At 45.8% G+C, this 26,782-nt stretch overlaps 1 protein-coding gene across 1 annotated transcript in view; it reads right to left on the reverse strand.

Annotated features, from left to right (window-relative positions):
* The window catches only part of CDH4 (cadherin 4), a gene marked incomplete at its 5' end in the record, with an annotated part of 1,039,205 nt that overhangs the window by 25,589 nt on the left and 986,834 nt on the right, over nucleotides 1–26,782 (reverse strand). Inside the window, 3 exons of the mRNA XM_081323640.1 lie at nucleotides 346–579; nucleotides 15,824–15,966; nucleotides 19,218–19,471. Coding sequence (XP_081179766.1) covers nucleotides 346–579; nucleotides 15,824–15,966; nucleotides 19,218–19,471 — 631 coding nt within the window. The remainder of the gene's footprint in view (nucleotides 1–345; nucleotides 580–15,823; nucleotides 15,967–19,217; nucleotides 19,472–26,782) is intronic.

Consider the following 26,782-nt stretch of genomic DNA (forward strand, 5'->3'; position numbering starts at 1 on the left):
ATCATTGATCCTGATTGTGGCTTATGACAATAAAAATGGAACATAAGGAAGACTGATAATAGCTTTTTCTCCTGGGCAATTACAGATGATTTATCCCAACTTTGTAACCCTGTGTAATTACAAGCTGCATTAAGGCGAGGAAGCCAAGAACCAATGCAAGCTGTGAGCAGTTCAGCTTCAGGTCCAATCCAGGCAATTTCTCATGAACTCTCTTGCTAATAAATGTCATCCCGAACGTGGCTTTCTTTTAAAAAATGAACACCAAAGACGGCACAGAAAGTTTCAAAGTCTGAAGTCCCACGTGCCAAGTTACAAACAGGGCCAGGTGTTGCCCGCTCGGTTTACCATTTAGACGTGTAATGGTCCAGTTCTTCCTAATGGCAGATGGCACGCTCGGCAGTTCAAAGACGAAGGGGCCGACATTTGGATCGATGTCAGCATCGGCGGCTGTGATGTTGATGACATTCAGATTTGGCTTCTCACATATCTGGGCCTCCTTTGGCTGAAGTTCAGGAGCATTATCGTTGATGTCAATTAGGTAGATCTGGAGTGTGCCCGTGCCACTGGCTGGAGGGATACCTAGTCAGGGAGAGGACCATGGGAATGAGCAGTGGTTCACACACACAGGGAGTTGCAGACAGAAAGTTTGCTCCTGTCGTTCGATCTCACCAAGGCACTGAATTGCACAAAGGACAGATCCACCACCTTGCTCCTGATTTTGCATTGCTTCAGTGCCAGCCTGCCATAGATTGGGAGGGGGGGAGAGAGGAGGGAGGAGGGGGAGGGAAGCTGTTTGGGAGGGGGAGAAGGGGGGAGATCTCGAAACTGCTTGGTGCCAGCCAGAAACAACACTTCAAGGACATCTGGCTAGAGAGAGAAGAATGCAGCTGCATTCCAAGGACGGCTGTTCCAAAAACATCTGGTATGAATATGATTGGACACAAAGCACCTGAAGGCAGGACAAGAAGCAAGGGATGGAAACTAACCAAAGAGAGAAGCAACCTAGAACTAAGGAGAAATTTCCTGTCAGTTAGAACAATTAACCAGTGGAACAACCTGCCTCCAGAGGTGGTGAATGCTCCAACACTGGAGGTTTTTAAGAAGAGACTGGACAGCCATTTGCCTGAAATGGTATAAGGTTTCCTGCCTCAGCAAGGGGTTGGACTAGATGACCTCCAATGTCCCTTCCAACTTTATTATTATTATTATTATTATTATTATTATTATTATTATTATTATTATTATTATTATTATTATTATTATTATTATTATTATTATTATGGGGACCAATGGGAGAGCAGACGTGGGAAATGCGGGGTGGGGGGAAGAATTTCAATAAGAAATTGGCACAGGAACCTCAGACCTGGCTTTGCTTTACTGTACTTCACTTGACTTTAGTAAAACTATACCTCAGTCTTAAAATGGAGCAATGGATCATTCTTGCCTAGGGTTCAGGTTGAGGCAGGCCTGACAGGAAAGGTCAGTCACAATAATCAAAGGGTTGAGATACCACCTGCCTGAAGAAATGGTGCAGGAGAAGCCAGTTTGATCTAGTGGTGAAGGCACCAGGATAGAAACAAGACTATAAGCTCCGATCCCACCTTAGACAGAAAGCAGCTGGGTGACTGTAAGCCAATCACTTTCTCTCAGCCCAAGGGAAGAGGCAACAACAAACCATTTCTCTCAGGGGGCCAGTTTGGTCCAGAGGTGAAGTCATCAGGCTAAAAACCAGGAGACTTTAAGTTCTAGTCCTGTCTTAGATGTGAAAGCCAACAGGGAGACTTTGGGCCAGTCTTTTCTCTCAACTGAACTTACCTCACAGGGCTGATGTTATGGGGAAAATAGGAGGAGGTATATTAGGTACGTTTGCCACCTTGAGTTATTTATAAAAAAATAATAAGAGAGTGATATAACTAAATAAAAAGAATGCAGAATTTCATTTTCTCCTCCTTGCTTCTATTTTCCAACCCAACTGAGAATTGAAAAGATTCTGTCTGTCCATCAGCAGGATAACTTTCCAGAAACTGAATAGACCAGACCACAGGGAAATGTATGAAGGTTACGCTCTGCTTCCCAATAGGCCCATGGACACAAACATATACATAAATGACACTTGGGAAGAAGCACACACATGTATACCATTTACAAACATACATCTACACAGATTTATTAACACAGGAAATGCAGATGCTGCCTGTATCCAGTGCTGGTAAAAGGTTGAAAAGAATTTCAGAAACCTTGATATACATCTCTCTCTCTCTCTCTCTCTCTCTCTCTCTCTCTCTCTCTCTCTCTCTCTCTCTCTCTCTCTCTCTCTCTCTCTCTCTCTCTCTCTCTCTCTCTCTCTCTCTCTCTCTCTCTCCCTCTCTCTCCCTCTCTCTCCCTCTCTCTCTCTCTTTCTCTCTGTGTGTGTGTGTGTGTGTGTGTTTATCTATCTATCTTTATACCTCTCTTTCTCTCTCACTCTGATCTCTGATCTATCTTTATGCCTCTCTCTCTCTCTCTCTCTCTTTCTCAGATTTATCTATCCATCCAATTGATTGGCCACCCATTTTACCACAGGTTGTCCTTCCTTTGTTCCATCTACATGAGATACAACCAATAGAATTATGACTAATGTGGTAGAAACCTATGGAATTTTTCTTCTTGGTATAGTCCACAGTACATTCTATAACATATAAATTTTGCTATCCTAAGGTGACAATAAAATGTTATATGGATGGGTTTAGATCCATTAAGAAGTGATCCTACCAGTATTTTCAAGCTGGGAGGAGATCATGGGTCTTGCATGCCTATTGGCCTAGAGAAGACCTCCAGTTACATTATTCAGCATCTCTAGTAGAGGATCAGGAAGGAGATGATGAGCTGGATTGTTACTCAGAGTAGATATTAATGGGTTATGACTTCAACAAAATTCTTGTATCCTGTCTATTACATCTACACATGGCTTCTGCGTTCAGATCTATTGAGCCTGAAATGGCTTAGGAGCTGAGACAAAACAAAACAGGAAAATTACTTTGATATTCTACTTCTGAGCTTCCACAGGTATTTGTTGTTTTTGGATGTAGCATGTTGATAATGGCTACTGGTCCGATCCAGGGATAGTTCTTGTAGTCCCAGATGCTACAGTGTTATAGGCTGAGCCTTCTGGAAGTCATGAAGCAAAACATTGGAAAGCAACAGACTGGAAAAAAGTAATTTATTTCTGAGCTATATAATGCAGTGATTCTCAACCTTGGCAACTTAGAGATAGTGTGGAGACTTCAACTCCAAGAATTCTGGCTGGGGAATTCTGAAGTTGAAGTTGAAATCTCCACACCTTAAAGTCACCAAGATTGAGAAACGCTGGTAAAATGGGACAAAATTTGTCCCCTCATATGGTTGGAGTAATAGCAATGACTGAAACCATTTCATGGCAGTTACAGATTCACATTTCAAACGCCTCCTTCCAGCCATCTTTCAACGTTTGTTGCTAAAATAAAGTTCAGCTCTATTAAAGTTGCCAAATCAAGTTCTCTGTAACTTTTATGCAGATTTAAAAACCACCACCACTTCATACAATTCTTGGCACACACTGACATACATATGCACATTTCCCTCCCCCCACCCCGTCTCAGCCTGTTTCAGTCATTTCCTTCTAGTTAGGAGAAAGAGAGACCACACTGTCATTTTCCTTCCTTTGTGAACTGCAGGGTGTTTTGGCTTGGATATTTTCACTGTTTCTTAAAACAGCTCGATTTTAGAACTCATGTTGTGAATTCTTTTTCACTCTTTCTTTAAACTTTCTTTAAAAAAAAAAGATTCCCGAATTTCAATGGGTTTCTTTCTTACGTCTTTTTAAAAAAGCTTTCTGACTTATATCTCCTGTTTCTCTGAATCCCAGATGAACCATGGTCTGTCCATTTCTTGCAGTTGTTATGTTAGGCCTCCTAACCTCAGATCTCATAGTTTATTTCAGCTTGCTGGCTGTTGACGCTTTCTCCAGCCTTCCTTCTTTGATCAGCCTCTGGATTTGCTGCAAAGCAGAAAAAGCCCATGGCTTTAGCTGCACTTGCCTGAAGTCATTGGAAATGGGGAGGTTTGGGTGAATGCTAGTCTTTCAGAAAGGCAGAACAGACCTGAAAAATTCCAATATGAGTCCTTTAGATGTAGGCTTAGCCTACCTTACCAATAACCAGGTTGGGAGAAAGGGAACATTGAGCGGAATGTCTATGGAGATTCTCAGTCATCCAGGTTACTCTTGTCCCAAAGGTGCTTTTTTCAAGAGGCCGCTGGAATTCCTTTGTTTTTCCTTGAAAACATTTCACTTCTCATCCAAGGAGCTTCTTCGGTTCTGATTGGAGAATGAAAATCCTCCATAAATCCTTCCATTCTCCACCATTCACTCAGAACTGAAGAACTGAAGTTTCCTGGATGAAAAGCGAAATGTTTTCAAGGAAAAACAAAGAAAGTCCAGTTGCCTCTTGAAAAAGTACCTTGGGACACTTGTGCTGGAAATATTATGTCTATTAAGTTCTCCTACATCAGACATGTCAAACACAAGGCCCAGGGGCCAGATCCGGCCCGCGAAGTGGCCTGTGAAGCCATCCTGGAAACAGTGAGGGAACAGTCCCCGCTGCCTTGGCTCTGGCCCAGGCTGGCCAGGAGCCAATGTACAATTTTGTGGTGGTCATCTATGCTGAAATACATTCACTCTTAGCTCCACAAGGCCATCTGGAAACAGTGAGGGACCGGCCCCTGCCGCATCGGCCCTGCCCCCTGGGTGCATGCTGGGGAGGTATCACCCTTTGTGAGGAATGAAGAAAGGCACCATCGCCTGGAAGTGGCCAGCACATGGCCCTGCCTACTTCGGGCAGGCTAGGGGCTGGGCAGCGTTATGCTTCTCTTCAGCTTTGTGCCACCGGCTCAGCCTCTCGGCGCTGTGAGGAGTGGGCCATGTGCTGGCCACTTCCAGGCGATGGTGCATTTCTTCATTCCTCATGAAGGATGACACTTCCCCAGCTGCGTTTCTTGCCTCCCTCATCTCAAATATTTTATTTATTTATTTATTTATTTAGTATTGGGACTTATATGCCGCCCTATCTCCCGAAGGACTCAGGGCGGCTAACAACAATAATGTACAATAAATACAGAAGTTAAAATAAAAATTAAAATTAAAGGCCCCTGTAGAATAAATTCCTAGGGGAAGAGCGTTCTCTGTGGGTGCGCCTGCCCTCTGGAATGATTTACCCGTGGAACGTAGGACCGCCCCCGATCTGCGTTCATTTCGCCGGGACCTGAAAACCTGGTTTTTCGATCTATCAGGCCTGGACTGAATGTTTTAATTGGGCTTAATTAATTTAATGTATTTTACCGTATATACTTGAGTATAAGCCGACTCGAGTATAAGCCGAGACCCCCAATTTCACCCCAAAAAACTGGGAAAAGTTGTTGACTCGAGTATAAGCCGATCCGCCGTTCTGCAAGCCTCCGCCGCCGGCGGAGGCTGGATCCGCGCTCTGCAAGCCTCCGCCGCCGGCGGAGGCTGGATCCGCGCTCTGCAAGCCTCTGCCGCCAGCAGAGGCTCGATCCGCCATTTTGCAAGCCTGAATACACAGGAATACCCTGTGTGGCCGCGGCTCTCGGGGAAGCCCTGGCTGTCCGCTTCCTCGCTCCACGCTGCAATTCGGGGCCCGCGCGTTCCCCGGGCAAATCGCGGCGCCCAGCAGGCGAGGAAACACGCCCGCTCCAGTTGCCCCCCCTTCCCTCAGGAGACGCGAAGCAAGTGACCGCCCGGAGCTTACCGAGGACTTGCGCGCGGCCGAGGCTTCGGTGCTTCCAGGATCGCGCGCACCTCTCCCAAGCCGCCGCCGTCCGGAGACCTGCCGAAGTTTGGGGAGGTTTGGGGAGGTGCGCGCGCACCTCCCCAAACCTCCCCAAACGTCGGCAGGTCTCCGGACCTCCGCGCCCTGCCTGCCTGCTTCTTTCCGCTGCGGAAAGAAGCAGGCAGGCAGGGCGCGGAGGAACGGAGACCTGCCGACGTTAAGGGAGGTTTGGGCGCCTCCCCAAACCTCCCCAAACGTCGGCAGGTCTCCGTTCCTCCTGCCGACGTTTGGGGAGGTTTGGGCGCCTCCCCAAACCTCCCCAGGTCTCCGTTCCTCCGCGCAGACCTGCCGACGTTTGGGGAGGTTTGGGCGCCTCCCCAAACCTCCCCAAACGTCGGCAGGTCTCCGTTCCTCCTGCCGACGTTTGGGGAGGTTTGGGCGCCTCCCCAAACCTCCCCAGGTCTCCGTTCCTCCGCGCAGACCTGCCGACGTTTGGGGAGGTTTGGGCGCCTCCCCAAACCTCCCCAAACGTCGGCAGGTCTCCGTTCCTCCTGCCGACGTTTGGGGAGGTTTGGGCGCCTCCCCAAACCTCCCCAGGTCTCCGTTCCTCCGCGCAGACCTGCCGACGTTTGGGGAGGTTTGGGCGCCTCCCCAAACCTCCCCAAATGTCGGCAGGTCTCCGTTCCTCCTGCCGACGTTTGGGGAGGTTTGGGCGCCTCCCCAAACCTCCCCAGGTCTCCGTTCCTCCGCGCAGACCTGCCGACGTTTGGGGAGGTTTGGGCGCCTCCCCAAACCTCCCCAAACGTCGGCAGGTCTCCGTTCCTCCTGCCGACGTTTGGGGAGGTTTGGGCGCCTCCCCAAACCTCCCCAGGTCTCCGTTCCTCCGCACAGACCTGCCGACGTTTGGGGAGGTTTGGGGAGGCACCCAAACCTCCCCAAACGTCGGCAGGTCTGCGCGGAGGAACGGAGACCTGGGGAGGTTTGGGGAGGTGCCCAAACCTCCCCAAACGTCGGCAGGAGGAACGGAGACCTGCCGACGTTTGGGGAGGTTTGGGGAGGCGCCCAAACCTCCCCAAACGTCGGCAGGTCTGCGCGGAGGAACGGAGACCTGGGGAGGTTTGGGGAGGTGCCCAAACCTCCCCAAACGTCGGCAGGAGGAACGGAGACCTGCCGACGTTTGGGGAGGTTTGGGGAGGCGCCCAAACCTCCCCAAACGTCGGCAGGTCTGCGCGGAGGAACGGAGACCTGGGGAGGTTTGGGGAGGCGCCCAAACCTCCCCAAACGTCGGCAGGAGGAACGGAGACCTGGGGAGGTTTGGGGAGGCGCCCAAACCTCCCCAAACGTCGGCAGGAGGAACAGAGACCTGCCGACGTTTGGGGAGGTTTGGGGAGGCACCCAAACCTCCCCAAACGTCGGCAGGTCTGCGCAGAGGAACGGAGACCTGGGGAGGTTTGGGGAGGCGCCCAAACCTCCCCAAACGTCGGCAGGAGGAACGGAGACCTGCCGACGTTTGGGGAGGTTTGGGGAGGCGCCCAAACCTCCCCAAACGTCGGCAGGTCTGCGCGGAGGAACGGAGACCTGGGGAGGTTTGGGGAGGCGCCCAAACCTCCCCAAACGTCGGCAGGAGGAACAGAGACCTGCCGACGTTTGGGGAGGTTTGGGGAGGCACCCAAACCTCCCCAAACGTCGGCAGGTCTGCGCAGAGGAACGGAGACCTGGGGAGGTTTGGGGAGGCGCCCAAACCTCCCCAAACGTCGGCAGGAGGAACGGAGACCTGCCGACGTTTGGGGAGGTTTGGGGAGGCGCCCAAACCTCCCCAAACGTCGGCAGGTCTGCGCGGAGGAACGGAGACCTGGGGAGGTTTGGGGAGGCGCCCAAACCTCCCCAAACGTCGGCAGGTCTGCGCGGAGGAACGGAGACCTGGGGAGGTTTGGGGAGGTGCCCAAACCTCCCCAAACATCGGCAGGAGGAACGGAGACCTGCCGACGTTTGGGGAGGTTTGGGGAGGCGCCCAAACCTCCCCAAACGTCGGCAGGTCTGCGCGGAGGAACGGAGACCTGGGGAGGTTTGGGGAGGTGCCCAAACCTCCCCAAACGTCGGCAGGAGGAACGGAGACCTGCCGACGTTTGGGGAGGTTTGGGGAGGCGCCCAAACCTCCCCAAACGTCGGCAGGTCTGCGCGGAGGAACAGAGACCTGGGGAGGTTTGGGGAGGCGCCCAAACCTCCCCAAACGTCGGCAGGTCTGCGCGGAGGAACGGAGACCTGGGGAGGTTTGGGGAGGTGCCCAAACCTCCCCAAACGTCGGCAGGAGGAACAGAGACCTGCCGATGTTTGGGGAGGTTTGGGGAGGCACCCAAACCTCCCCAAACGTCGGCAGGTCTGCGCGGAGGAACGGAGACCTGGGGAGGTTTGGGGAGGTGCCCAAACCTCCCCAAACGTCGGCAGGAGGAACGGAGACCTGCCGACGTTTGGGGAGGTTTGGGGAGGCGCCCAAACCTCCCCAAATGTCGGCAGGTCTGTGCGGAGGAACGGAGACCTGGGGAGGTTTGGGGAGGCGCCCAAACCTCCCCAAACGTCGGCAGGAGGAACGGAGACCTGCCGACGTTTGGGGAGGTTTGGGGAGGCGCCCAAACCTCCCCAAAGGTCGGCAGGTCTGCGCGGAGGAACGGAGACCTGGGGAGGTTTGGGGAGGTGCCCAAACCTCCCCAAACGTCGGCAGGAGGAACGGAGACCTGCCGACGTTTGGGGAGGCGCCCAAACCTCCCCAAACGTCGGCAGGTCTGCGCGGAGGAACGGAGACCTGGGGAGGTTTGGGGAGGTGCCCAAACCTCCCCAAACGTCGGCAGGAGGAACGGAGACCTGGGGAGGTTTGGGGAGGCGCCCAAACCTCCCCAAACGTCGGCAGGAGGAACAGAGACCTGCCGACGTTTGGGGAGGTTTGGGGAGGCGCCCAAACCTCCCCAAACGTCGGCAGGTCTGCGCAGAGGAACGGAGACCTGGGGAGGTTTGGGGAGGCGCCCAAACCTCCCCAAACGTCGGCAGGAGGAACGGAGACCTGCCGACGTTTGGGGAGGTTTGGGGAGGCGCCCAAACCTCCCCAAACGTCGGCAGGTCTGCGCGGAGGAACGGAGACCTGGGGAGGTTTGGGGAGGCGCCCAAACCTCCCCAAACGTCGGCAGGTCTGTGCGGAGGAACGGAGACCTGGGGAGGTTTGGGGAGGTGCCCAAACCTCCCCAAACGTCGGCAGGAGGAACGGAGACCTGGGGACGTTTGGGGAGGTTTGGGGAGGCGCCCAAACCTCCCCAAACGTCGGCAGGTCTGTGCGGAGGAACGGAGACCTGGGGAGGTTTGGGGAGGTGCCCAAACCTCCCCAAACGTCAGCAGGAGGAACGGAGACCTGGGGACGTTTGGGGAGGTTTGGGGAGGCGCCCAAACCTCCCCAAACGTCGGCAGGTCTGCGCGGAGGAACGGAGACCTGGGGACGTTTGGGGAGGTGCCCAAACCTCCCCAAACGTCGGCAGGAGGAACGGAGACCTGCCGACGTTTGGGGAGGTTTGGGGAGGCGCCCAAACCTCCCCAAACGTCGGCAGGTCTCCGTTCCTCCGCGCCCTGCCTGCCTGCTTCTTTCCGCTGCGGAAAGAAGCAGGCAGGCAGGGCGCGGAGGAACGGAGACCTGCCGACGTTTGGGGAGGTTTGGGGAGGTGCGCGCGCACCTCCCCAAACCTCCCCAAACTTCGGCAGGTCTCGGACGGCGGTGGCTTGGGAGAGGTGCGCGCGATCCCGGAAGCACCAAAGCCTCGGCCGCGCACAAGTCCTCGGTAAGTTTTTTTGTTGACTGGAGTATAAGCCGAAGTGGAATTTTTCAGCCCAAAAAGTGGGCTGAAAAATTCGGCTTATACTCAAGTATATACGGTAATTCTATATTATTTTTATATTGTATTTTATTCTGCCCTGTAAACCGCCCTGAGTCCTTCGGGAATAGGGCGGTATAGAAATTTAAATAAATAAATAAATAAATAAATAAATAAATAAATAAATAAATAAATAAATAAAAATTAAAATTAAAATAAATAAAAAATTAGAGTTAAAAATTAAAAACATAATTAAAATCCCTGTCAGTCCAGGTCAGGTTTCCCATCACTGTTGAAGGAAGGAAGGAAGGAAGGAAGGAAGGAAGGAAGGAAGGAAGGAAGGAAGGAAGGAAGGAGAGGGAGGGTCTGAGGGAAGTCCTGCCTTAGTTCTTCCCTGCTGCCCTTTCACCATCCCCTTGCCCCCTCCTCCTGGCCTAACCTGGGTGGTCTCCCATCCTATTGCTAAGGAAGCTTTGGATACAAAGCCAGGTCTCCTCACATGGAGAGGAAGTGGGCCTCCCTCTTGACGTTGCCCTCATACCCATCACGAGCAACCTGGCTAAGGAGAGCAAGCACAGCAGCTGGGCACCCTCTTGGGGAAGTGGGGGTGGGCTTAGTGTTGCGGGTGCTTGAGGGCTAGGCTGGGCATTTGACCTCCGCACCACCGTCCAGCCCCCCCTCCACATATACATGGCCTGAGAGGATTAGTGAGGCTCCTCCAGTGGACCATGCCTTGGCACTTGCCCCAGTCCCATCTCCTTCTGCCAGAGACCCTCAGATCTATGCCCAGCCCCCATAGGCACCCTTGACGCGAACGATGTAGAGCCAGCCATGCCCATGCAGTAGGCCACACCCACTCCAGCCACGCCTAACCAGTAGGCCACGCCCACCCTGGCCATGCCCACCTGGCCCCTCAAGGGTAACCACAATGCTGATGCGGCCCTCAATGAAATTGAGTTTGACACCCCTGTCCTACATAATTAACACAGATATAGAAATTCAGTGTCTACCAATACCAGAATGCTTTCTTATCAACCAAATGGGTGTAGGAGGGAGTTTTTTTCCATCTTCTACACTCATAACGTATCTTCTTAACATGGGGGGGCAATGTCTAGAAACAGATTGAGGGAAACGGACAGGGAGAAAGAGGTCAGTGAATGTTGCAAACAATTGAAGTTCTTCCCTTAAAATAATAAAGATCCAGGTTGGGTTCCACGTGCATCGGACAAAAAAGATTCCTAAACATATTTTTGATCCTTCTGGACTAATTTTCAGTAAAGAAGGAAAAGAAAAGAATAGGGTCAGATAAGAGCTAAGCTTATGAAAAATGTAGGGACACGGTGGCTCAGTGGGTTAGGACGTTGAGCTTGTCGATCAGAAGGTCGACAGTTTGGCGGGTCGAATCCCGAGTGCTGCATAACAGAGTGAGCGCCTGTTACTCGTCCCAGCTTCTGCCAACCTAGCAGTTCGAAAGCACGTAAAAATGCAAGTAGAAAAATAGGGACCACTACGGTGGGAAGGTAACAGCGTTCTGTGCGCCTTTGGCATCTAGTCATGCCGGCAACATGACCACGGAGACGTCCTCAGACAAGCGCTGGCTCTTCGGCTTTGAAACGGAGATGAGCACCGGCCCTAGAGTTGGAAACGACTAGCACGCATGTGTGGGGGAACCTTTACCTTTACCTTTCTGAAAAATATTGCAAGCTTTTGGTGCTAACAGGGACACGGTCCAAGCCTGGATTCAAGAATCTGATGCTGTTGGGAGAAAGGTATTTGTAATAGTTTTAGGATTCCTTTAAATTGTGCTATGTTAGTCCTCTCTGTATGCATGGGTGGTATTTCCCAATCAGCAACAAGACCTCTTGATGGAAATAGTTTTCTTCTGAATGGCAATTCAGCCTAAATACAAGGGTACGCTACTGGCAGGTAAGTTGCTCATAATAAAATCAAGGCTTCCTCTCTCTTGGAGGTTGAATCTTCAAGGAGTTCATGGTTGCTTATTGATGTGGTAGAGATGATGAACTACTTTGAAACGGGCTTGCCTGAACTACGAATATAAATATTATCTGACTTTCAGAGCTGTGTTGTGGAACTATTTCCCTGCAGGAGAAATACACTTCACTGCTTGAGATGATAGAATATTTTGGATTACAAATCCTTGATTGACGAACAATTTTTATTATAAAGACCATCTACAAAAAATGAAATGGATGCCCCATACTCAACTTTAAATGGTAAAAAACCATCTCTAACACCTGTCCCCAAAGTCTTCAGTTTGGCATACTACCAAGAAAATATGGATGAAGATCAGAAAGAAATTCTATCCATGTTAAAATCAATACAAGAGATTATTGCTTTAGCTCATGATGAGACTAGAAATAACACAAAGGAGATAAAAGAACAATTTTCTAATTTAAATTTAGAAACCCAGAACATGACTACAAAGAAGGAACTAGCCACCCAGAAAATAGAAGGAAAACTAGAGGAAGCAGATCCAAAGACTGAGGACCTGAAGGAAGGAACCAACCGACAGATTCAGACAACTGAAGAACTAGAAGACGGAGCGATAATATCGGAAATGGAAAAGACATCTTACCAATCAAGAATTCAGGACATATTTGAGGAAAAGGAAGAAGAACTGATTGAATGGAAGATAGGGCTGTTAGGAGAACTGTGGGGAATTGGAGAAGGAGGGATGCTGTTTAATGAATAACAATGGGTTCGTTCTTCCAAAAAATACTTTAACCAAATGATCTTTCTTATTCCAAATAATATACACAAAAACAGAGAAAAAATTACCCGATGATTCAAATGCATTGGCTTGGAAAGTTAGTTGGCAAAGGAAGAAAGCTAGAATAAGACTGAAGAAAATAGAGGTGTTGATCCATTAGATGGGATATTATATTATTAACTAGATGTTTGAATATGGTGGAGAATAGATAATTGCTAGAAATAGAAGTATTATCATAACTAGAAAGATAAGATTTGTAACTAGAATAATAGATTTTGATATAAGAAGGGAAACAGGAAAACGCTAAGAAGTTTGAATAAGGGAAGCTTTTGGTTACCCTAATATAATTTAGGGATGCGGTAGCTCAGTGGGTTAGGACGCTAAGCTTGTCGATCAGAAGGTCGGCAGTTTGGCGGGTCGAATCCCGAGTGCCGCGTAACAGAGTGAGCGCCTGTTACTCGTCCCAGTTTCTGCCAACCTAGCAGTTCGAAAGCATGTAAAAAATGCAAGTAGAAAAATAGGGACCACTACAGTGGGAAGGTAACAGCATTCCATGCGCCTTTGGCATCTAGTCATGCTGACCACATGACCACGGAGACGTCCTCGGACAAGCGCTGACTCTTCGGCTTTGAAACGGAGATGAGCACCGGCCCCTAGAGTCAGAAATGACTAGCACGCATGTGTGGGGGAACCTTTACCTTTACCTTTTAATATAATTTATGTTGAAATTATAAACAACAGAGACATTTTGAACACTGATGGGAAATTAAAATTAAAAAAAAAGTGAAAACAGGATACTGATTGAACATATGGATATTAAGTGCAAGTGCAATTATGATATGTTTTGGTTAGAAAAGTTATCTAAAACTGACATTATTGATATTATGAGAAAAATGTAATAAAGATGTTGATATTCAATTGTATATTTATTAATAACAATAAGAATTGTATTTGCCTAGTGTGGGAAATCAGGTACTACCGGAAGAAGAGCGGACACGTTTGATGGTGTAATATTGGATCTAGGTTGAAGAAGTTAATATACACCACTGAATTACTAATGGACCCAGACAACTCGTTGTCTATTAGGTATTTGATTGTAAAACTAGAAAATTAATAAAATATTTATTTAAAAAATGATCCAGGTCCAGCCCACCCCCTCCTGATTTACTGACCCTTATCTGGCAAATTTGAACTTGAGTTGACTAGATTTTTGTGCATAGGCTTCAATAATACATCTTTCTGAACTGCAACTTAACGTATGGTCCTGATTCTTTCCGACTAACTCAACCATCCTTTAGTTGCTTTTCCTAAATCTGGAGGAGGGCTACCTGTATTGGATTTATTCTCTTCTTTTCTTTATATTTTAATATCTAACTGCTTTTAAAATACGGTACTTAATTTTAGGGCTTCCGAAACATTTCTCCACTGTTCTGTGCTCTATTTCTAGGCTTTGTTTTATTATTGATTTTGTTAGTAACCAGAACTCCATAGAGGCCCAGCGGGAAATAAATATTAGAGATAGATAGATAGATAGATAGATAACTACTTAGGCGGAATGTATCCCGGGAAGAAAATACAGCAGGTATTTGAAGAAACCAGGTTTTGAAAGCAGATGGACTCTCTTTATTCTGATGCCTGTCAGACTTATCCCCCTGTAGCCTGCAGAGTGGGGTGAGGAACACAACCGTGTTCTCCAGTGCATTCAGTGATTTAAAGGACACAGTAGGGCAGCTTCAATATCTGATCTGCTTGTCAGTAAAGATGCCACCGGTGATTCTTGGCCCTGCAACAAAATTGAGTGAATTGTGTAGATTGTGACAAGGTTGCTTTTAGGTCACTCGAATGGTATAGCACCTCACCTTGATGTTTCTAATCTATACGGCGACAGCTTTCGTGTAATTCTTTCTCTTTAAACCTTAGATTGTTTTTTGATTTCTACTTGGAGTCTCTCCCCTTTCTGTCCTCAGCCACATCTCTCAGTTGGTAATACAGGTAGCCCTCGACTTACGACCACAATTGAGCCCCAAATTTCTGTTGTTAAGTGAGACCTTTGGTTAAATGAGTTTTGCCCCATTTTACAACCTTTCTTTGCTGCAGTTGTTAAGTGAATCACTGCAGTGGATAAGTTAGTAGCCCGGTTGTTAAGTGAATCTGGCTTCCCCCTTGACTTTGCTTGTCAGAAGGCGGCAACAGGGGATCACGTGCCCTTGAGACATAGCAACGGTCATAAGTGTGAACCAGAAGCCAAGCATTTGAATTTTGACCACAGGATCATGGGGATACTTCAAAGGTCATAAGTGTAAAAAAATTGGTCATAATTCACTTTTTTCAGCGCTGTTGTAACTTTGAACGGTCACTAAATGACCTGTTGTAAGTCGAGGACTACTTGTATAAGATCAGGAACATATAAGAAGTCCATCCTCTCTCCTGGTTTTTCTATCTGCTTCTCCACTCATCCCAAGCTGCCTACAGTATAGACCCATGGTGAGATATAGGCAGCAAATAAATTTAACCAATAAATAAGGAAACAACAATTAACAATTTAATAGCCAGCCAACAACACCCTAATTAACAGCTAAAAGCTACACACAGCCAGGAACCAGATAAATACAACACGCATGAGCCCTAAAGCTTGGAACAATAAGCCTTTGGGCCTGGTGACCGACTCGGATTGGATGCTTTGCAAATGTCTATGGAGATTCTCAGTCATTCAGGTCATGGTTGTCCCAAGGTGCTTTTTCAAAAGGCAACTGGACTTTGTTTTTCTTTGAACTCTTCCTAACAGTGAGAACAATTAAACACTGGAACAGCCTGTTGTCAGAAGTTGTAGGTGCTTCATCGCTGGAAGTTTTTAAGAAGAGACTGGACAGCCAGTTGTCTGAAATGGTATAGGGTCTCCTGCTTGAGCAGGGGTTTGGACTAGAAGACCTCCAAGGTCCCTTCCAGCTATCTTCTGATTGATTGATTAAATCAGGATATAGCAAATTTCAGTCTTACTCTGAAGACATTTTGCTTCTCATCCAAGAATCTTCTTCAGTTGGCTGAAGTAAAGACAGAACTGGAGAAGCTTCTTGGATGAGAAGCAAAACATTTTCAAGGAAAAATGAAGTCCAGTTGCCTTTTGAAAGCACCTTTGGGATATCCTTAACAAATAGAATTTAACGGATAAATATAGAAAAACCTTCTAATTTCTTCCATTCCCTTTCTGTTCTCCCCATTTTTCCTTTCCACTGTAACCTGTGAACATTTCACACATTTTATTTCTTTTGGCAGTCTCCTAACTCAACTTCATGAAGATCTCCCCCCCCCCCCCCGCCGCAAAAGAACTAGGAAAACATGGGAACATCTAAATTATTCTGAGAACTGTGTTGGGGCATTATTTCTGTGAATGTGTCTGATTATTATTGAAGCATGAAGAGTGGAGTTTTCAAGCCTACCATTGTCAGCTGCCAGGAATGTGGCTTCGTAGACATTGTTCTTAACGTAGGCTGATTCACGATCAAGGACAGCTGCAGTGATGATCTGACCATTTGTGGCATTAATATTCAGCCAGTTTGCAGGATCCGACAGCTTGGAATATCTGCAGAAGCAAAGAAAAACAACTAGGAGTCCCTTCCAGTGAGAAGTCCCTAATGTGGATTGAAAATAACCTTGCACTGAGGCACATTTTAGAGTGTTGAATCTTTCAACCAACCGTATCTTAGCTCAGCATGCAGTAATTAATACTCATAGTTTACAGGATCAGTGGAATAAACCACCATAGAGTCCACACTGACTTAAAGGCACATAATCCATCTCTCTGTCTAGCCAAATGTCCAGCTAGCTATCCAGCCAGCCAACTAACTGTCCAGCTATCCATTCTTGCCTCCCTCCCTCCCTCCCTCCCTCCCTCCATCCATCATCTGTCTGTCCATCCGTCCATCCATCCATCCATCCATCCATCCATCCATCCATCCATCCATCCATCCATCCAGTCTTCATGTCATGTGTACTGTATATATGTTGATGTGTAAGAATGCTCTATCTGCGCATTGTTTTCTTCATCAAAACTGCCCATAACTGCTAAAGATGAAAGGAAGATGTGATTGTTTTTTTCTTTCTGTAAAAAAACAGCTGAGATTACAAAATGGATCAAGAAAACAGTCCATGCCTTTCCACCCAATCCAAACAAACTGGAAGCTCCCAAACTCATGTTTATTTGTCTATTGTTAAAATTATGCAACATCTTTCTGTTTATGCAAACATTCCAAGTGGCTTACAGTGAATAGATAGGTAGGTAGGTATGTAGATAGATAGATAGATAGATAATATAGGCAGGCAGACAGATAGACAGATATAGATAGATAGATAGATAGATAGATAGATAGATAGATAGATAGATAGATAGATAGATAGATAGATAGATAGATAAATGATTGATAGTCAGGCAGGCAGGCAAAGAACTAGGTATCAGTGCAGTATAATTAGTATAACCTATAATTAGCTATATCTGCTCATCCAGGAGGTTAGTGAAATTGATAACTGCCCTTTCTGGATTGGATTAGCATATTTGCCTGATGTTTAAAGTTTTGTTTTTTTTTAAAAAAAATAAGATTGTTATAAAGTTAAACTTTTTGTAACATTGTAATTTTGGGTTGTCTTCATCTTGTTAAATGACTGTTTGTACCTTGCTTTGGCTTTATTTTAAAAATGAAAAAAAAAGCAAGGCACACCTTGTATGATCAATCAGTGCTAAACTGATTTAGCTGATGGCAGGTTCACTGCGTTCCTTTGGGTCACCTCTAAGCTGGTCCAGGTGTAGGAGAGAAATGAGCTCCCTGTTGAAGGAGCAGCCATTGCAAAACAGAACTATGAAGAAAAATGGCCGTGTTAGCTAAGACATTCCCCTCCATCCTTAAAATTTCCACTGCCAATGCATGCCAACAAGCAGAGGCAATGAGTAACCATTGTCATTTTTGCATCAGGCAGCTTTATCCCCCTTAAAATATCTCATCCCTTGAACGATTATAAAATGGCACAAGTGATGTAAGTTTAATTGGCCCCAGTGCTAGTTCTACAGGGCACCTTCCTACTGTGCCAAATTTGTCTCGCGTTTGCAATAAAGGAACAGACAGATAGCCAGTGGGACCAAGAGACAAAGGAGGATAACTTAAATTTCCTTTTTTCCTAGGCTACTGTTCAATGTACAGGTCCACACAATCAGCTGGGATTTAAATGTACTGAATGTTCAAAATATGGAAGGTCTGTGACCATGCTTATAGCCACTCTCTTTAACTGTTGCTGTAACTAAGCAGAATTCAGGGATAGCACATTTATGAGGTGTGCATCTAACTCTTTTTTAAACACATGTACATCCAAAAATGTAATGGGTGAATCATGTATGTTTTTCCTTGGGACCATAGGAATCATGCAAAATGCAGAGCATAATTAAGCAGCCACTTTGACATTAATTTTATTAGGCGCTGGACCAAGTAATAGAAGAAAAAGTGTAGAACTTGTATGTGACCCTTTAAAGCAGCTGCATCTTATCCCACGATCATACCTTTTGAATTTGAACTGATACCAGAGTTCAAAACAGTCATAATCTCAGCCATGATGGTTCAATGAAAGCTCCACCAGTTTTTCCTGTGTGATGCACATTAAAAACAGCCCTACTATTTTATCTAAGTCCAGACCATTGCTCCGTCTATTCCAGAACGAAGCGACAGCACTGCCCGACAAACTAGGCTTTGAGCAGAATTTCCCCAAATTTGCCTGGCAATGTCAGGGACTGAACCTCAAACCCTGGTCATACAAACTGGAGGCTAACCATTAAGCTGTTGATCCTTCCTGTGGGATAATTTTGCATTGCCAGATATTTCCAAGGATACAGATTTGCCAATGAGAAACAAGGTGGAATGGATTCCAGAAATTATTTAATGCCAAGATCCCTTTCCAAATACAGTTGCTAAATAAAACAGCAGCACAGTTCCGTGCTGTATTGAGGCAGTAAACAGATAAAAGTGTAATGTAAGCTCCAAACAAGTCTCTTATCTGCCGGGTCCTTGGTATTCTCTGAGCTTGATCGTTTTCTTGCAGATATTTCATTACCAAACTAGGTAACATCACTAGAACCGATGATATTGCCTAGTTTGCTAATGAAAGGTCTTCAAGAAAACCACCAAGCCCAGAGTGCACCAAGGACCCCACAGTTCAATCCTGAGCTACAAATATTGTCTTCTATAACAGGGATCCCCAAACTATGGTCTGCAGCCCACTGCTGGGCCGTGGCCTACTGGCCACTGGGCCACGAGACAGGCTGGCCAGTGCATGCACATCTGTGCATGCACTCACCCCCCACTTGCAATAAAGCCTGCAGACCCGTTTGCGCATGCGCGTGGGGCTAGCCGCGGCAGTGACTAGCTCCTGCGTGCATGCACAAACAGAGCTGCTAGAACCGTGCGGGTTGGGTGGCCTGTTCACACATGTATGCGGGGCTAGCAGCGGTGGCGGCTAGTGCTTGCGCAAATGGGGCAGCTAGCCCCGTGTGGGTGTGCTTGGCTCCATTCGCGCATGGCCCTGTTTGCGCATGGCCCCGTTTGCGCAGATGGGTTTGTGCGCACGCAAATTTCACAGCTGATCCCTTTCCCTCTGGGCTGCCAGCATGAAAAGGTTGGTGACCTGTGTTCTACAAGTCTCTTATCTAAAAACCAACTGAACCCAACCCAAGCCCCATGCATGTGTGTAACAGGGTTCCATCTATTTTACATCCTTCCTTGGTTACATGTGGTTCACAGGCATTCAAATGTTGACGATCTCCAAAATAGTGAGCTCTACCTTCCACCATCATACCTGATAGCCTGTTGCATGAAACGGTCAGGATCCACTGCTGAAAAAGTCATGAGTGCTGTCCCGGTAGGCACACCCTCTTCCAGCCTGATGAGTTTGTGGTTTGTTGGGAAGTAAGGGGGCTCATTGACATCAGTGACTGAAATGGTGACTCCGGCTGTAGACTGGAAGGACATTTGGATCCCACTGGCAAGAGGAGCTTGGTTGGACACCATCACCGTCAACATAAAAGCTCGGTTCATCTCATAATCAACTTCCTGAAATGAAACAGAGGCATGGGAAAGAAATGTCAACTGAAAATGCCATGATCGCTCAGTATTCTATGGCCTTATGTTTGTTTAGGTGTTGACCAGAATGCTGGATTGGTTTATAAGGAAGAAGCAGAATAGTTGAATAGATGGTCCATGTGATACTCTGTGCTAATGTGGGAAATCAGCTCCCCCAAGAGAAAGAAATATTTTTGGGAATATTAAAAGGCAGGATATTTCCCCAAAGGATCTTAAAGGCAGAACCCACCCCCCGCCCAAATCTCTCTGCCCCAAACAGAAACCAGGTCTGAAGAAATACAGATGTGATAATCTTGTCAGAAAGATTGGAGTCAGGAAGCTGAGATTAGAAAGATAAAGATCCCTAGAATCAACAATCTTTCGCACCAAAAAAATCAAACACTCATCAGCTATAGCCCCAGAGAAGCAGGATATAACCTTTGGGACATAATAGGATTAACCCACCACCATCAGAATACCAGAAGGGCTTACTCAGACTCAGGTCAAAGTTCATGCCACAGGAACAACTCCAAACAAAAGCCCAAGGAGGTATAAAAACCTACTCCCTACTACATGTAGTCAGTTTTTTCCCAAAGCCATCTTTCTGTCTGGCTCTCCTCTTCAATAAACTGCAACCTTCTTTCTAAAGCAGCCTGCATTTTGTTTATTCTCAGCTTGGACTGGACCCTGATGAAGATTTTTCTTTCAACACTAAGGAAGTTCTGTTCCTTGACTAGCTATCTGAAAGCAGAAAAAACAAGAGTCCAGTGGCATTTTAGAGGAATCTTCCCAAACGTACCACTCTGCAACTGGATTGGGATTGCAAATTTAAGAACTCAAGAGTTCTATTCCACCTTATCTGAAGGACACCTAGTTTGAATAGTCTTGAAAAATTATGGGTAGCCAATGCTAATGATTTCTCTTCCAGCGCAATGAGGATATTATTTTGTCCAAAAATCAAAATGAATACTCCAGTTATCATACTTTTACTGCTGATGCAGTAAAAAGCCTTTGTACTTATCTATTGACTGTCTGTATAAACTCATGAAAACACAAAAGATGAATGGTAAGACATAGTTTCAAAGAAAATCCTGCATTGAAAGGGATGTAGATCATTTAAATATACCACTGAGTTGTGTTCAGGGTAGCTTCTACTCCATTTGGAAGTAGACTAAGACACAAGTAATCATTGGAAGAGCCACTTGGTCCAGGAATGGGTGCAACTAATGCACAAGATGAATTGGTCATAGTTGCCACCTGTGACTCCATCCAAGTCTGAAGATGGAAAGTGTCCAGAGTTGCAGATCCTGTATACCCATTGGGACTTAATCTTCTTAGGATTGAATCTGAGTCTATTCCATCCATCCAGACCTTCATGGCCTTTGGAAATTGAAACAAGATATTAACAATATTGTGTGGGCAGCCTGGTCATGAAGTACAACTTGATGTTGTAGGCATATTGAAGATCTCTGATGCCAAGCCAATGGATGACCTCACAGAGATAGTTTCATGTCGATGTTACATATGAAAGAAGGCCTGAAGGCTTGACCTCTTCCCTGCTGTCAACACCTACTGGAACTGACCACCGAAAAAGGAAAACCATCATGCTCTCTGTTCCAATTCTCCACAATTGGCCCCAAAGGATATCATGACTGACAGCATGCTGGGAGATCAAGGAGATCAGGATGGCTGGATGTACCATCCGTTCTGTCTCTGGCAAAAGTCATCAACAAGCACAGTCAATGCTATTTTTGCATTATGCCCCAGTCTGAAGCCCAACTGAAATTACAAATTGTAGTTATAAAATTGTGGAATTTGTAATGATAATTTGAAAGGGATTGCTTGTCTTGCAATAAATATCCTTATATTTTTAGAAATCAGACAAGTAAAATCCATCCATCCAACCAACCATCCCTTCATTCTTTCCTCCTTCCATCGCTTCCTCCCTCCCTCCCTCCAACCATCCATCCCTCCACCTCTCCATCCCTCCACCTCTCCATCCCTCCCTCCCTCTCTTCATCCCTCCCTCTCTCCATCCAACCATCCATCCCTCCATCTATCCATCCATCCAACCAACCAACCATCCATCCATCCATCCATCCATCCATCCACTCTCTCCCTAGCTTCCAAGCCTTCCTCATAGGAATCTATGGCTTGATATAAACTTGCTAGTGCCACATTTGGACAAATCAGTGACAATTAAGTTAGCACTCTCTGATACTTATTAGATCAGATCTCAAGAAGCCAGGAATAGCTTCGTTAATTCTGGCACTAAGGGTAGCAAATGAAACATTGCTGGAAGGCTTTTAAGAGAGAATAGCTTACTGCAAGTAGAATGTTAGGAGTGTACTTAAAAGAAGGATATACAGCCTTGCAAAGAGCTATCCAAACAGAATTTGCTGAAACAATCAGATTCAGGACAATGAATCAAAAACAGAAGTTTTATAACTTAATATGGAATAAACCACCGGGACTAAACATTGAACGCAATTTTTAGTACCCTCAGAAAGGATATTATTTTCTGAGGTTGTTGTTAGCTGCGAAGTCGTGTCCGACCCATCGCGACCCTATGGACAACATTCCTCCAGGCCTTCCTGTCCTCTACCATCTTCTGGAGTCCATTTAAGCTCGCGCCTACTGCTTCAGTGACTCCATCCAGCCACCTCATTCTCTGTCGTCCCCTTCTTCTATTGCCCTCGATCTTTCCCAGCATTAGGCTCTTCTCCAGTGAGTCCTTCCTTCTCATTAGGTGGCCAAAGTACTTGAGTTTTAGCTTCAGGATCTGGCCTTCTAAAGAGCAGTCAGGATTGATCTCCTCTAGGACTGACCGGTTTGATCGCCTTGCAGTCCAAGGGACTCGCAGGAGTCTTCTCCAGCACCACAGTTCAAAGGCCTCAATTCTTTGGCGCTCAGCCTTTCTTATGGTCCAACTTTCACTGCCATACATTGCAACTGGGAAGACCATAGCCTTGACTATACGCACTTTTGTTGACAGGGTGATGTCTCTGCTTTTTAGTGTGCTGTCTAGATTTGCCATGGCTTTCCTCCCCAGGAGCAAGCGTCTTTTAATTTCTTGGCTACAGTCCCCGTCTGCAGTGATCTTGGAGCCCAGGAAAATAAAATCTGTCACTACCTCCATTTCTTCCCCATCTATTTGCCAGGAATTGAGAGGGCCAGATGCCATGATCTTGGTTTTCTGGAAAACCTGAAAATTTGGAAAACTCAACAGTGGCCACAGGATTGGAAAAGATCAGTTTACATTCCAATTCCAAAGAAAGGCAGTGCCAAAGAATGTTCAAACTATCGCACCATTGCACTCATTTCTCATGCTAGTAAAGTCATGCTTAAAATCCTACAAGCTAGACTTCAGCAGTATGTGGATCGAGAACTACCAGAAGTACAGGCAGGATTTCGAAGAGGCAGAGGAACTAGAGATCAAATTGCCAACATACGCTGGATCATGGAGAAAGCTAGGGAGTTCCAGAAAAACATCTACTTCTGCTTCATTGACTATGCTAAAGCCTTTGATTGTGTGGATCACAACAAACTGTGGCAAGTTCTTAAAGAGATGGGAGTACCAGACCATCTTATTTGTCTCTTGAGAAACCTATATGCGGGTCAAGAAGCAACAGTGAGAACTGGACACGGAACCACTGATTGGTTCAAAGTTGGGAAAGGAGTCCGGCAAGGCTGTATACTGTCGCCCTGCCTATTTAACTTATATGCAGAGCACATCATGAGAAAGGCAGGGCTAGATGAATCAAAAGTTGGAATTAAGATTGCCGGAAGAAATATCAACAACCTAAGATATGCAGATGATACCACTCTAATGGCAGAAAGTGAAGAAGAACTAAAGAGCCTCTTGTTGCAGGTGAAGAAGGAGAGTGCAAAACCTGGGTTGAAACTAATTTTCTGAGGTATTGGAAGATAAAGCCTTCTCACATTTCAAATGTGCAGATAATCCTCACCTTACAAGGGTCCATTTAGTGACAGTACAAGGGCATTGAAAAAAGTGACATATGACCGTTTTTCACACTTAGGACCCTTGCAACATCCCCATGGTCACATGATCAAAATTCGGACGCTGGGGAACTGGCTCATATTTATGACGCTTGCAGTGTCCCAGGGTCACAGGATCACTTTTTGTGACTTTTTGTAAAGCAAAGTTAATGGGGAAGCCAGATACACTTAACAACCACGTGACTAATTAAATGCTGCAGTGATTTACTTAACAACCATGGCAAGGAGGGTCATAAAATGGAGCAAAATTCACTTAACAACTGTGTCTTGTTTAGCATCAGAAATGTGGGACTCAATTGTGGTCATACGTCAAGGAGTACCTGCAAAACCCAGGAAGGGAGTTTCATTGGGACAAGGCGACAAACCTCTCCTTTATGGGGGGAAAAGCAAGCTGCTCTTCCTACATTTGGAGTTACAAATAATCTTTTTCACAAGAGGAATGAAGAGGTTCATATTTCTTAACACGTTTTTTTTTCTTGTTTGCATTTTCTTGTAGGGAAAAAAAAGATTGTTACTAGTCATATAGTGTTATGTGTTGCTCAGCTTGAAGGACTTGATGGCATTTGTTAGATGAAGTTAACTGTGTTTATGGTGGCTAGGTTGTATCTGGATTCAATGAACTGATGAACTGCACTGATGGAAACTAACCAAGGAGAGAAGCAAGCTAGAACTAAGGAGAAATTTCCTGACAAAACAGTTAATCAGTGGAACAACCTGCCTCCAGAAGCTGTGAATGCTCCAACACTGGAAGTTTTTAAGAAGAGACTGGACAAGCATTTGTCTGAAATGGTATAGGGTTTCCTGCCTGAGCAGGAGGTTGGACTAGAAGACCTCCAAGGTCCCTTTCAGCTCTATTCTATTCTATTCTATTCTATTCTATTCTATTCTATTCTATTCTATTCTATTCTATTCTATTCTATTCTATTCTATTCTATTCTATTCTATTCTATTCTATTCTATTCTATTCTATTCTAGTCTAGTCTAGTCTAGTCTAGTCTAGTCTAGTCTAGTCTAGTCTAGTCTGTTTAAAGACTCTATTCTATTCTATTCTATTCTGTTCTGTTCTGTTCTGTTCTGTTCTGTTCTGTTCTATTCTATTCTATTCTATTCTATTCTATTCTATTCTATTCTATTCTGTTCTGTTCTGTTCTGTTCTGTTCTGTTCTGTTCTGTTCTGTTCTATTCTATTCTATTCTATTCTATTCTATTCTATTCATAAATGCGTATTATTTTAATTCTTCTAATATGGGCGATTAAATATTGGCCTCAATCATCCATTAGGGGGCAAGATGGCTCAGCAGTTAAAGACGCTGAGGCCCGGCTACTGAGCAATGGGGTGACCTCCCCTTACATGCCTCATCTCTTGCCCACCTAGTCGTTTGAAAGCATGCAAATCTGAGTAGATACACTTTGCTGCAAAGGTATCAGCGTTCCAGGAACCTCGGCCAATAGTCATGCTGGGCAGATGACCACGGAAGTGTCTTCAGACAATGCTGGAGATAGGCACAGCACCCTGGAGCCAGACATGACCGCACAAGGGAAACTTTTATCTTTGCCTTTACCTTAATCACCCATTATCAACTTACAGATCTTGTAGCGTTTTCACTTTTCTTTATGACTGGATTATATCTCCAGAAGGTTAGAAGAACCTTTTCTAGTGGCTTCTAATTTGGAAACGATCACCAAAGTTACTTAAGCAGTACATATAATGCAGATAAATAAGGTGGGGTTTGAATTGTCTTTTGGTTTTGTTTTTGCTTTGCTTTTTTTTTTTAGTTCTCAGGGCATTTTTAGCTATAAAGAAATAAGCTATCCTCTAGTTATTTTGTCTGGAGTAAGGCAAACAGTAACGGAGGGCATCTCTCTTTCAAATTCATTTCTCTATTCCTCGCAACATTCCTGCAACGTTTTAGGCAGCCACAGAGCCCCTCTGTTCCATGTTTGGGGAATATTTATTCAGACCCTGCAAAAGGATCCTTCCCCCGCCTTGCCTGGTTTATACCTGGCATGTGATGGAGATAAGCATCTTCTGCCCCAGAGGGAATGGTTCCTGTGGCAGTGAAAAATAAAATTGGAACTGCACATCAGAGATGCCTCACAGCACGCTTGTTTCAATGGCAGAAGAGCTTAGGATGGAAGCTGCAGAAAAGATTCAAAATAGAGTTGGAAAGGACTTTGGAAGTCTTCTGGTCCAACTCCTCCTGCTCAAGTAGGAGACCCTATACCATTTCAGACAAGTGGCTGTTTGGTCTCTTTTTAAAAGCCTCGAGACGAAGCTGGAGGAAGCTGCTTGCAGAACGACCAGGCTGCAATGGATGGTTTGTTTTCTGATTGAAATATTTTTTTTAAAAAAATGCCCCATTCACACACAGGATGGGGAAATTTAGGTCTCCCCCTCTCTTTTAGAGCACAGAATAATAGAGATGGAATGGACTTTGGAGGTCTTCTAGTCCAACCCCCTGCTCAAGCATGGGATCCTATACCATTCCAGACTGCATCCAAAAGCTGTGAATGCTCCAACACTGGAAGTTTTTAAGAAGAGACTGGACAGCCATTTGTCTGAAATGGTATAGGGTTTCCTGACTGAGCAGGGGGTTGGAGTAGATGGTCCAAGGTCCCTTCCAACTTCTTCTTCTTCTTCTTCTTCTTCTTCTTCTTCTTCTTCTTCTTCTTCTTCTTCTTCTTCTTCTTCTTCTTCTTCTTCTTCTTCTTCTTCTTCTTCTTCTTCTTCTTCTCCCCCTCCCATCCCCTCCCCCTCCCCCTCCCCCTCCCCCTCATTATTATTATTATTATTATTATTATTATTATTATTATTATTATTATTATTATTATTATTATTATTATTATTATTATTATTATTATTATTATTATTATTATTATGCATATGGCTGTTCATTCTCTTCTTAACTGCCCCCCAGAATTTCCTGACAGTTAGAACAATTAATCAGTAGAATGACTTGCCTTCAAAAGTTGTGGGTGCTCCATCACTGGACGTTTTTAAGAAGAGACTGGGCAGCCATTTGTCTGAAGTGGTCTAGGCTTTCCTGCCTGAGTAGGGGATTGGAGTAGATGACCTCCAAGGTCCTTTCCAACTTCTTCTTCTTCTTCTTCTTCTTCTTCTTCTTCTTCTTCTTCTTCTTCTTCTTCTTCTTCTTCTTCTTCTTCTTCTTCTTCTTCTTCTTCTTCTTCTTCTTCTTCTTCTTCTTCTTCTTCTTCTTCTTCTTCTTCTTCTTCTTCTTCTTCTTCTTCTAATTCTAATTCTAATTCTAATTCTTCTTCTTC

The sequence above is a fragment of the Vipera berus genome, assembly GCF_964194415.1.
Source record: "Vipera berus genome assembly, chromosome: 3".
Taxonomy (NCBI): domain Eukaryota; kingdom Metazoa; phylum Chordata; class Lepidosauria; order Squamata; family Viperidae; genus Vipera; species Vipera berus.